Source organism: Pristiophorus japonicus, chromosome 1, assembly GCF_044704955.1.
Source record: "Pristiophorus japonicus isolate sPriJap1 chromosome 1, sPriJap1.hap1, whole genome shotgun sequence".
Lineage (NCBI taxonomy): Eukaryota > Metazoa > Chordata > Chondrichthyes > Pristiophoridae > Pristiophorus > Pristiophorus japonicus.
The window spans coordinates 91,855,972-91,869,095 of NC_091977.1; the positions used below are offsets into that span (position 1 = coordinate 91,855,972).

General features: G+C 43.5%; 1 protein-coding gene across 3 annotated transcripts in view; it reads left to right on the forward strand.

Moving 5' to 3' along the window:
* lyrm7 (LYR motif containing 7) overlaps positions 1 to 13,124 on the forward strand; it is a 37,439-nt gene that overhangs the window by 7,142 nt on the left and 17,173 nt on the right. For 2 of the 3 annotated variants that reach the window (XR_011593403.1, XM_070881662.1), the window contains exons 3-4: positions 4,737 to 4,807; positions 7,263 to 7,344. Coding sequence is in view for 2 of the 3 variants with exons in the window: in XM_070881662.1 (XP_070737763.1) it covers positions 4,737 to 4,807; positions 7,263 to 7,344 (153 nt within the window). In the remaining variant the exon portion in view is untranslated. Of the gene's footprint in view, positions 1 to 2,692; positions 2,966 to 4,736; positions 4,808 to 7,262; positions 7,345 to 13,124 lie in introns of those variants that run through there. The other variant, XM_070881672.1, reaches the window with a different exon arrangement.

Here is a 13,124-nt window from a genome sequence, read left to right on the forward strand (position 1 = left end):
CCTTCCCCTCCTCCCTCTCCTTCCCTCCTTCCCTCCTTCTCTCCTTCCCTCTCCCTCCTCTTCCCTCCCTCTCCTTCCCTCCTCTCCCTTCCCCTCCCTCTCTCCCTCCCTTCCCTCCCTCCTTCCCTCTCTCCTTCCTCCCTCTCTTCCTTCCCTCTCTCCTTCCCTCCCTCCCTCCTCCCCTCTCCCTCCTCCTCCTCTCCTTCCCTCCTTCCTTCCTCTCTCCTTCCTCCCTCCTCCTCCTTCCCTCCCTACTTCCTCTCTCCTTCCTCCTCCTTCCTCCCCTCCCTCCCCTTCTCCCCCCTTCTCTCCCTTCTTCCTCCTTCCTCCCCTCTCCCTCCTTCTCCCCCCTTCTCCCCCTTCTCCCCCTTCTCCCCCTTCTCCCCTCTCCCCCTTCTCCCCCTTCTCCCTCCCCTTCTCCCCCTTCTCCCCCTCTCCCTTCTCCCCTCTCCCCCTCTCCTCCCCCCTTCTCCCCCTTCCCCTCTCCCCCTTCTCCCCCTTCTCCCCCCTTCTCCCCCCTTCTCCCCCTTCCCCCTTCTCCCCTCCTCCCCCTCTTCTTCCCCTCCCTCCCCCTTCTCCCCTCTCACCCCCTTCTCCCTCCCCTCTCACCCCCTTCTCCCCTCCTCCCCTCTCTTCCCCCTTCTCCCCCTCTCCCCCCTTCTCCCCTTCTCCCCCCCCCTTCTCCCCCTCTTCCCCCCCTTCTCCCCTCCCCCCTTTCTTCCTACCACTAATACATGGTCACTGGGGTACAGTGTTCCACGCCAGTTAGTGATCTACCTCAACTCCACTTTCCTGCACTATCCCCATATCTCTCGATTCCCTTAATATCCAAAAATCTATTGATCTCTGTCTTGAATATACTCAACGACTGAGCCTCCACAGCTTTCTGGGGTAGAGAATTCCAAAGATTCACCACCCTCTGAGTGAAGAAATTTCTCCTCATCTGTCCTAAATGGCCAACCCCTTATTCTGAGACTGTGACCCTTGATTCTAGACTCCCCAGCCAGGGAAAACAACCTCCCTCTGTCTACCCTGTCAAGCCCTGTAAGAAATGTGTTTTATTTCACTGAGATCACCCCTCATTCTTCTAGAGATAGCCTTACTGAGTTAATCTTCTGAGATCCAACCTGCTAAAGGTTGAAAAATATGACTGACACTGAACCTTTTCACCAAAATGTACATTTCCCTACTCTTCTCACCCAATTCTTGAAGCCGCTGAGTCTGACTTGTGCTGGGTTACGGCTTCAAGGGGAAAAGCAATCATTTGGCACTTCAGCCAAATGACCATACTTGTGTGTGTGTGTGTGTGTGTGTGTGTGTGTGTGTGTGTGTGTGTGTTGTCTCTGCAGTGTCAGCAAATTATTTGGTTATGGGCGATGCCACAGCCAAGCCAGATCTTATCCTCACCTCATAGCCACGTTTATGCACTTCCTGGCACTGGAAAACAATCAGGAGTTGTCCGCCGAGATTATATGTATAATTCTATATTGAGGATTTAGCTCATAACTTTCTGACTTGGGCGTGAGTGCTCCCAACCGTGTTCAGCTGACACTGAGATAAGAATAGCTTTATAAAATATTGTAGATGGTGAATCTTTCACAATGGAAGCCACATTTCAGTCTTCAAGTTGAGATGCCTACGTTTCTTCAAATATCTGGAATAGCCTTTGATAGAAAAGTTCTGTTTTTGAGTGGGAGCATGGAATTGCAACAGACCAACTTTGTAAACTGCACCTACTGTGTTGGGTCTGTGTTTTGGGGAAATTAGAAACATTTTTAGAAAAATGGGACTTTCCAATCAATATCTATTCCCGTAACAAATGGCTGTGAACAAGGAGATGTTTTGGTCTACGGAGTACGGAGTTGTTGCATTAGACACTAAAAATTGTATGGTTTTGCATTTCAATGGAAAACAAAGCATGATTCAGAGATGAAATTCCAATAGTTCTTGACAGCTGTAGTGTCAATTCCTTAATTGCTAGAATTCTTGCCCCTCAAAAACACAATACTGCCATAAGCACAAATCATTTGCACTACTGGCGTCCACAGCAAAAAAGATGCCAGGTACTATTACCTGGCTTGTCGGCAGTGTTTGGATTTATTAAGGTGAGCTGGTTGCAGTAACTGTAAAAATAAGAAAGGGAAAGAAGGCAAGGAGGAATGACGGAGTGAGCGGGAGAGATATAAAATGTAAGGGATAGAAGACTGAGTGAATTAGAGAATCGTGGAGCAAAGGAATGAGGCATGAAGGAATGGGACAAAGAGGCAATGGCGAGTAATGCATGAGGGATTGTGAGAGGGAAGGGATATGGGAAAAGAGAGAGCACAGTCTAGCATGCAAGTAAATAACTGAAACAACAAATTAAAAGTTACATTTTGCTCGGTTAAAAATTTCTTCAGTAGACTATATTTAAAGTTGCAGGGTACTTTTGTTGGCATACCATTTTTTGGAGTTCAAATTTTAAAAGGTGGACCATTCCTGCAGTATGACAACAAACAAAATCTTAAACAAAACTTTACAAGCTACTTACTAATTCTGGGTTTAACTGTATTGTCAATGCTCTTTGTTCAGTCTCTGAGTTTCAGTTGTGAATTGGTGCAAATCAATCTAGTTCTTTACTCTGTCAAACTTTGACTTCTGCAAAAACTTGATTTGGATGACCCTTTCAGAAAAATATCTCATAGTTCACAGATATGGGGCTGGATTTTCTGGTACTTTGCGCTCCGGGTTTCACGGTGTGAAATGGGGCGGTGAGGTCTGCGTCCGGTCACGATCCTCGAGTCAGGTTTTGCAGCGGCGCTTGGGAAGAGCTGCGCGGGTGTGCAACGCCTGTCGTTGCGACACCGTCCGAGTTTTAAGTCAAACCCGACCCATGCGCCTGGAATCGCGCCTCGCAATGACCATCTGGGAAACCAGAGCAGTTTGGCCATGCCGGCGGTGGTGATAAAGGTAAAGTGCTGCGAAGGTAAGTGCGAGTGTTTGTTCTTTAAATTTTTTTTAACGATTTGTGTTGTGGCGTGGGCAATGTTTTGGGAAGGTTTTTTAACCACACCCCCGCCCTCCCAAGGCCTCCCTCGGAGCACACACAACCCGGCACTTTAGTTCCAGAGTTTCCAATTTTTGCGCCTCGAAAGTTGTACAACACCTCCCTTCGCACTGCACACCCTGGCGCAGGGCCCAGATGCCCAAACTTCCTTACTAAAGCGCAACCTATTCCTAGCCAGTAACCTTCCCACCCCGCTTCCGTTTTCGCCCCCAAAACAGAAAAACCTAAAATCCAGCCCATCAAAGGCAAACATTTCACTTCTACTGAGAGAACGTCAGTTACTCCAAACTTAACTGAAAATTTAACCGAGTTGGGGGCTTGGTCAAGCTCTGAGCCAATATTTTGAGCTCTTGATAGTTTTGAATGTGACAGTCTATGTGCAGTTACTCCAAACTTAACTGAAAATTTAACCGAGTTGGGGGCTTGGTCAAGCTCTGAGCCAATATTTTGAGCTCTTGATAGTTTTGAATGTGACAGTCTATGTGCAGTTATAGACATTTTTATTTTAAGCTGGATTCCCAGGAGAGTGATGCTCAACTGGAGATCAGTGGCCCCTTAAACATGCTTTATACATATCTGTAATTTTCATGCCTGCCAGTGTACTGGGGGAGGGTAGAGGTCATGAAATTGCTGCATCTGGAAATATTTATTCTCTGTTTCTACTTAACAAACAACAGTTAATGAACAGAATCCAATTACAGTTTAAATCAAAAATAGAGCTATAGTAAAAACATCACAGAAGGAATTCTTAATCCACCCTTCCCCTTCTGATTATCATTTTAATTTGGCACATAATTCATTTTAAATTTGTGTCATGTGGGTAACAGGGCCTTATAATCAATATGGAGCTAATTAATTTTGCATACTGGTGTTTAGCAGGTCACAAGGAGCCATCTAATCTGACAACAGCTTGTAAGATTCAAAGATCTAAATCCAATGTATTTTTAAAATTTTGGAGGGGAAAATGTCCAACCCACTGAGCAAAGGAAAATAAAGCTGAATATTCACACGTACCATTTTGTGTTATTTTACTCTTTTTGACACCACAGTAGTAATAGTTTTCCTCATGCTCAATGTGCTTTTGAACTGTACATACACTGTACCTATACAAGCAACCCACATCTAACTACAGTGACCTCTTATCCGTGCTTCAATTATCTGCCGTCTTGTTATCTCCCAGAAATTTCCCAGGATGAAATCTTGCACAGGACAGTGCCTTATTGCAGTTTACCAATACCAACCTCCTTCTGATGAACTCAAATTAATCTCTTCGACCCAAGGAAGATTTGTATTGTGTTTGTCTTCATTCTCTTGTTAAGGGTATTGCATCATTGTGTGCATAAGGTCAAAACTGAGGGAATCTGAATCGTGTATCAATTTCCATTATACACTTGGGAGAAGGAAGGTCGACCTTATTATGATAGTAAATGTCATTATATTTTGTTCACAATCTTGTTAAATTAGAATTTCCTGATCCATGTGTTCTTTTCATTATGTTTGGTAATACTGAGCTTTGTCGTTAAAGGATATTTAATATTTAGAAAGCTTGTGTGATGTTTCTTGGGACCATGAATGAATTATTCAGTCCTGGATCATCATTTTAATACATTAGACTTGAATTTATGAATACTTGTGTTTAGAATTTGGTACTACCTGTATACCCAAACTAACTTTGTGTCGTTCTGTTTAGCTGCAAGACAGAAGATTAATTCTGAATTCCGGAACAACCTTACTGAGCCCTCTCCAGAGCAAGTAGCTGAGGTCTGTTCAGTGTGACAATCTTTACAAGTAGCCATTCTTCTCCGAACAAGTATTCCTCCGACTAAAGGCTGTTTATCACGAGCTCAGTGACTAATTGCGCAAGGATATGTCTGGGTTATTCCTACATATATTTGGAGGGGGGGTGTAATTTTAATTTTAAAAAGACCAAGGTGACTAATGATCAAGTTCTGTTATTGGTATTAACAGCTGCATTGATGCAGTGTCAGTAGTAATTATTTACAACATGTAGAGAAACCTTGTGTTATGGTCAGATTTTACAATCATCCTAACATTGGCAATGGGTGACCTTCTAGAAGACAAAATACAAGATAAAATTAATACTCTTAGAAATGTGAAAATTAAAAATAGCCGGTATTGGGCGAAATCAGGAAATCTATTTCCACTGGTCAGTGAGACAAACTAGAAGTTACACATTTATTAAAATTCAAGAAAGATGGGAGAGATCACGAGAATTCTATTTTTTGCAGAGGATTGTTGAGACATCAATAATAGGTATTAAAACATAATTGGATAAATAGTTCAAAATTAAACAAATAAAAGGAATAGGGAAGGGCAGAGGAATGGGATGAAGGATGTCATGGTCTTGGAGAGGGTACAGAAGAGATTTAGTAGACTGGTACCAGAGATGAGACTTCTGTTATGCGGAGACTGGAGAAGCTGGGAATGTTCTCCTTGAAGCAGAGATGGTTAAGGGGAGATTTTATAGAGGTGCTCAAAACCATGAGGGATTTTGACAGAGTAGATAGGGAGAAACTGTCTCCACTGGCAGAAGGGTCAATAACCAGAGGACACAGATTTAAGATAATTACCAAAAAAAGCCAGAGTTGAGATGAAGAGATTTTTTTTTTCACACACTGAGTTATGATCTGGAATGCACTGCCTGAAAGGGTGATGGAAACAGATTCAATAATAACTTTCAAAAGGAAATTGGATAAATACTTGAAAAGGAAAAATTTGCAAGGCTATGGGGAAAGAGCAGGAGAATGGGACTAATTGTATAGCTCTTTCAAAAAAAACCAGTATAGGCATGATGGACTGAATGGCTTCCTTCTGTGCTGTATTATTCTAAGTGGATAGCTCCTTTGAGAACTGGTGCGGACTGAACGGCCTTCTCCTGTGCAGTAAAATTGTGATTCAGCAGATAATTTTTATTCGTCACTGTTGGGGAAACCATTTTAAGAAATTCCTTGCTCACTTCTGTTGCCTCTCTTTGCACCCTACCTGCATGAAGCACCCATGCATACCTCCCACTACTGACCCTCTCTCCAAGATAATCCCAAACATTATAATTTTGACAGTAGTACTTCACAATCCTCTTCCAATACGCCAGTGCTCCCATGCCCTGTCACTACCATCCCAGTGCTGCCACACCAAGTCCAGCCTACTGCCCTGGCACTCTGGGCATACCCTAGCAGTGCTCTCATATTCTGGGTCCCCTTTTTCTTCCCCCCCCCCCCCCCACTCCATCTGTGCTGTCATACTCACATACCCCTCTCCCACTCCTCCTTGATCCTACACCTGTCTTCCTAATACTTCCATGTCTTTCATACAATTTTGTAGTGCATTCTTCTGTTGAAACATTCTTGTTGTTGAAACAGGTATGTTTACCATTCACCTGTCTACTAGAACCTAACCCAGTGTAAATGTTGATCCTACTTCATTGAACAGAAACATTAAACTGTATTATCATGGCAAAGTGCTTTCTTATACTATGCCGCACAACATTTTAAATATGCTTTATAAAATTGTGTGAAATTGGTTATATAACAGCAACTTATATTTATATAGCGCCTTTAACATAGTAAAACGTCCCAAGGCGCTTGACAGGAGCATTATCAAACAAAATTTGACATTGAGTCATGTAAGGAAATATGAAGACAGGTGACCAAAAACATGGCCAAAGAGGTAGGTTTTAAGGAGCATCCTAAAGGAGGAAAGAGAGGTAGAGAGATGGAGCACTTTAGGAAGGGAATTCCAGAGCTTAGGCCTTGGCAGCTGAAGGCACAGCCACCAGTGGTGGAGCAATTAAAATTAGGGATGCTCAAGAGGTGGAATTGGAGGAGTACAGATATCTCGGAGGGTTGTAGGGCTGGAGGAGATTACAGAGATGGGGGGAGGAGCAAGGCCATTCAGTGATTTAAAAACGAGGATGAGAATTGTTAAATCAAGGCGTTGCTTCACTGGGAGCCATTGTAGGTCAGCGAGTACAGGGATGATGGGTGAACGGGTCTTGGTGCGAGTTAGGATACTTAAGAATGCACTTCCATTTACTGAATAGATGGAAGTAATAACGCATCTAATATATCTAGATCTACATGTATATCATTGGTCAGCGGTCTGATTGTTTTACATTGATAGTATTGTTAGCTTGATTAAATGCATTAAGAATTTGTTTAAAATTGTTTCTGTATTAAGTGTTTTGTTTTCTTCACAGTTACTTAAATTGGGTTCAGATGCAGACATTATTCTCAGAAAAACAGTAATCCAGGGAGTTCACACAAACCATAACACAATTTGTAAGTAAGGTCCCTTCTTTTAAGTATAAAAAAATCTAGCCAAAATATATTAAAACAGCAGTTGTATGATTATTGATTATTTTATATGTTCACATATTGTGGCTGAAACCAATGCTAAAATTAAATTGAATTTAATTTGGAGATTTCCTTTTACTATTTTATCAATGAATGTATGAAAAATTCAAGCCACTTTCACCTTTGAACTGTCCTGTGGAACTGCACTGGATTATAATCCTAGAATAATAAAATAGAATTTAGCAACATAGAAGACCACCATTTGGGCCACTGTGCCTATGGCAACTCACTGAAAGATCTATCCACTTAGTCCCATTTCTCTGCCTTTTTCTTTTTAAAAGTTAATTTAGGTTTTGCTTCTACCACTGATTGGGTAAGGCATTCTGGGCTAGAATGTCACCTAGGATCGTCCAGTTAACGCCCAGTTACCGTCCGTTTTGGCCAAAAATGTAAATTACGGCCCATACCGTCCGTTTCACCTCCCAGTTATCGCCGGCGGTAATTTCAGCCTACAATTACTACCAACATTGCTGCAAATTGACCGCCCAGAAATGAGCCCAAAATTCACCCCCCGGAGCTAATTTCCAAAAAAAAGTATTTTTTAATGCCCACTGCCGCCTGTTATCGCTCCGATCAAAACTGCCCATTTTTTAAGTACTTACCTGACTTGGGCCCAGCATTATGCCTCCTTCCATTTTGTTTTAGGTTTATAGTGGCCCGAAAGACCGTTGATCAGTGAAAATGGAAGCTAACTGCCGATCAGTAGGCAGTAATGCCATATTTACGTGCTGGTGATAAAATAAAAGAAAAAGCCTCATATTGACCCGAACATGGTGGAACTCAAGCCACAATGTAATCAGCCAATCATGAAGAGAAGTGTCTGTGGAAAACAAACTGGGACAGGTGCATAGCTGAAGCATGTTGTAATTTCATACGCTTGCCCTTCTAATCCCTCGAGACCTTTGCTCTGCACTCTCTTCCGTCATTCTCTTAGCTCTGGGTTTCGTTATTTTTAACAGTCCGGCTCCAAAGCAGACCCGCAACCCCCCACCAACACCATCTTTTTCTTTTTTATATCAGTAAGTAACCTGTTAACATTGTTATCGCCAATTTAAGTTAATCTAAGGGTTAAGTCATGGCAGGAAAGCTCGGTCACGTGATATGCTCCTGTACCATGAGGGAACTCACTTTCGGTGTCCCTGACGACTACGTGTGTGGGAAGTGTATCCGCCTCCAGCTCCTGACGGACCACATTGCGGATTTGGAGCTGAGGGTGAATTCACTCTGGAGCATCCACGATGCTGAGAATGACCTGAGTAGCACGTGTAGCGAGTTGGTCTTACCGCAGGTAAAGGGTCCACAGCCAGATAGGGAATGGAAGACCAGCAGGAAGAGCAGTGCACGGAAGGTAGTGCAGGGGTCCCCTGCGGTCATCCCCCTGCAAAACAGATACACCGCTTTGAGTACTGTTGAGGGAGATGACTCATCAGGGGAGGGCAGCAGCAGCCAAGTTCATGGCACCACAGAAGGGCAGGAAAAAGAGTGGAAGAGCGATAGTGATAGAGGATTCAATTGTGAGGGGAATTGATAGGCATTTCTGCGGCCGCAACTGAGACTCCAGGATGGTATGTTGCCTCCCTGGTGCAAGGGTCAAGGATGTCTCGGAGCGGGTGCAGGACATTCTGAAAAGGGAGGGAGAACAACCAGTTGTCGTGGTGCACATTGGTACCAACGACATAGGTTTAAAAAAAGGGATGAGGTCCTACGAGACGAATTTAAGGAGCTAGGAGCGAAATTAAAAAGTAGGACCTCAAAAGTAGTAATCTCGGGATTGCTACCAGTGCCACGTGCTAGTCAGAGTAGAAATCGCAGGATAGCGCAGATGAATACGTGGCTTGAGCAGTGGTGCAGCAGGGACGGATTCAAATTCCTGGGGCATTGGAACCGGTTCTGGGGGAGGTGGGACCAGTACAAACCGGACGGTCTGCACCTGGGCAGGACCAGAACCAATGTCCTCAGGGGAGTGTTTGCTAGTGCTGTTGGGGAGGAGTTAAACTAATATGGCAGGGGGATGGGAACCAATGCAGGGAGACAGAGGAAAACAAAATGGAGACAGAAACAAAAGACAGAAAGGAGATGAGTAAAAGTGGAGGGTAAAGAAACCCAAGGCAAAAAACAAAAAGGGCCAATGTACAGAAAAATTCTAAAGGGTCAAAGTGTAATAAAAAGGCAAGCCTGAAAGCTCGGTGCCTCAATGCGAGGAGTATTCGGAACCCACGAGAGGACTCTGAGCTAGTTAGAGTGGGTGAGAGCGCAGATGAACAGGACCCCAAGAAAGAATGCAAAAGGCAGGAGGCAACAGAGCAGAGTAGCACTGGGGTAAGTGTAAACCACAAGGTGATAGGAAGGGGCTGCAGGAGGGGTCAAAACTAAAAATCATGGTTTAAAAACTAGTATTAAAACACTCTACCTAAACGCACGCAGCATTCGAAAATAAGTAAATGAGTTGATGGCACAAATCATTACAAATGGGTATGATTTGGTGGCCATTACAGAAACGTGGTTGCAGGGTGGCCAAGACTGGGAATTAAACATACAGGGGTATCTGACAATTCGGAAGGATAGACAAGAAGGGAAAAGAGGTGGGGTAGCTCTGTTAATAAATAATGATATCAGGGCAGTTGTGAGAGATGATATTGGCTCTAATGAACAAAATGTTGAATCATTGTGGGTGGAGGTTAGAGATAGTAAGGGGAAAAAGTCACTGGTGAGCGTAGTTTATAGGCCCCCAAATAATAACTTCACGGTGGGGCGGACAATAATCAAGGGAATAATGGAGGCATGTGAAAAAGGAACGGCAGTAATCATGGGGGATTTTAACCTACATATCGATTGGTCAAATCAAATTGCACAGGGTAGCCTGGAGGAGGAATTCATAGAATGCATACGGGATTGTTTCTTAGAACAGTATGTTACAGAACCTACAAGGGAGCAAGCTATCTCAGATCTGGTCCTGTGTAATGAGAAAGGAATAATAAACGATCTCCTCGTAAAAGATCCTCTCGGAATGAGTGATCACAGTATGGTTGAATTTGCAATACAGATTGAGGGTGAGGAAGTAGTGTCTCAAACGAGCGTATTATGCTTAAACAAAGGGGACTACAGTGGGATGAGGGCAGAGTGAGCTAAAGTAGACTGGGAACACAGACTAAACAGTGGCACAATTGAGGAACAATGGAGGACTTTTAAGGAGCTCTTTCATAGTGCTCAACAAAAATATATTCCAGTGAAATAGAAGGGCGGTAAGAGAAGGGATAACCAGCCGTGGATAACCAAGGAAATAAAGGAGAGTATCAAATTAAAAACCAATGTGTATAAAGTGGCTAAGGTTAGTGGGAAACTAGAAGATTGGGAAAATTTTAAACAACAGCAAAGAATGACTAAGAAAGCAATAAATAAAGGAAAGATAGATTACGAAAGTAAACTTGCGCAAAACATAAAAACAGATAGTAAAAGCTTTTACCGATATATAAAAAGGAAGAGAGTGACTAAAGTAAATGTTGATCCCTTAAAGATGAGAAGGGGGATTTAATAAAGGGAAATGTGGAAATGGCTGAGACCTTAAACAATTATTTTGCTTCGGTCTTCACAGTGGAAGACACAAAAACCATGCCAAAATTTGCAGGCCACAGGAATGTGGGAAGGGAGGACCTTGAGACAATCACTATCACTAGGGGGGTAGTGCTGGACAGGCTAATGGGACTGAAGGTAGACAAGTCCCCTGGTCCTGATGAAATGCATCCCAGGGTATTAAAAGAGATGGCGGAAGTTATAGCAGATGCATTCGTTATAATCTACCAAAATTCTCTGGACTCTGGGGAGGTACCAGCGGATTGCAAAGCAGCTAATGTAACGCCTCTGTTTAAAAAAGGGGGCAGACAAAAGGCAGGTAACTATAGGCCGGTTAGTTTAACATCTGTAGTGGGGAAAATGCTTGAAACTATCATTAAGGAAGAAATAGCGGGACATCTAGATAGGAATAGTGCAATCAAGCAGACGCAACATGGATTCATGAAGGGGAAATCATGTTTAACTAATTTACTGGAATTCTTTGAGGATATAACGAGCATGGTGGATAGAGGTGTACCGATGGGTGTGGTGTATTTAGATTTTCAAAAGGCATTCGATAAGGTGCCACACAAAAGATTACTGCAGAAGATAAAGGTACGCAGAGTCAGAGGAAATGTATTAGCATGGATCGAGAATTGGCTGGCTAACAGAAAGCAGAGAGTCGGGATAAATGGGTCCTTTTCGGGTTGGAAATCGGTGGTTAGAGGTGTGCCACAGGGATCGGTGCTGGGACCACAACTGTTTACAATATACATAGATGACCTAGAAGAGGGGACAGAGTGTAGTGTAACAAAATTTGCAGATGACACAAAGATTAGTGGGAAAGCTGGTTGTGTGGAGGACACAGAGAGGCTGCAAAGAGATTTAGATAGGTTAAGCGAATGGGCTAATGTTTGGCAGATGGAATACAATGTCGGAAAATGTGAGGTCATCCACCTTGGGGGGGAAAAAAAACAGTAAAAGGGAATATTATTTGAATGGGGAGAAATGACAACATGCTGCGGTGCAGAGGGACCTGGGGGTCCTTGTGCATGAAACTCTTTTTGAGTTTATCTGTAAAACAAAAAACATTAAACCGTGCCACCCGTCCTGGATGACACAGCAGACATTTACAAGGCCCTTTTTTTTTTCCTTTTTTGTGGTTTTTTTTTGTGTTTTTCTTTTTTTTTGGTTTTTTTTTTGGGCGCTAAAATCACATTTTTCCAAGTGCCCCCTATAAAAGGGGAGGGGGACACTAAAAGCACCGGCATTTAAAACAAATTAAACTTTAAAACGTAAAATCAAATTAAAATTTGGTTGCCGGGCATGATGATGCACTCCAGTCCCTCCGGTGCCCACCTCTCACGGAAGGCCGCGAGCGTACCGGTGGACACCGCGTGCTCCATCTCCAAGGACATCCTGGACCGGATGTAAGAGCGGAAGTCCTTGTGCATGAAACTCTTTTGAGTTTACCTGAAAATAAACATAAACATTAAAACCATGCCACCCGCCTGGGTGACACAGCTGACATTTTCAAGGCCCCTTTTTTTTTTTTCCTTTTTTTTTGGTTTTTTTTTGGGGCGCTAAAATCAAATTTTTTTCAGTGCCCCCTATAAAAGGGGAGGGGGACACTAAAAGCACCGGCAATTAAAACAAATTAAACTTTAAAACGTAAAATCAAATTAAAATTTGGTTGCTGGGCGTGATGATGCACTCCAGTCCCTCCGGTGCCCACCTCTCGCGGAAGGCCGCGAGCGTACCGGTGGACACCGCGTGCTCCATCTCCAAGGATATCCTGGACCGGATGTAAGAGCGGAAGTCCTTGTGCATGAATCCCAAAAAGTTAGTTTGCAGATGCAGCAGGTAATTAGGAAGGCGAATGGAATGTTCGCCTTCATTGCGAGAGGGATGGAGTTCAAAAGCAGGAAGGTCCTGCTGCAACTGTACAGGGTATTGGTGAGGCCGCACCTGGAGTACTGTGTGCAGTTTTGGTCACCTTACTTAAGGAAGGATATACTAGCCTTGGAGGGGGTACAGAGACGACTCCTGTTCCTAATTCTTATGTTCTTATGTTCTTATGTTCACCTTCCCTCGCTCGTCCCTGCCCCCAATCTCCTCATACATACGTCAACCATTACTGGCTCCTTTAAACCATA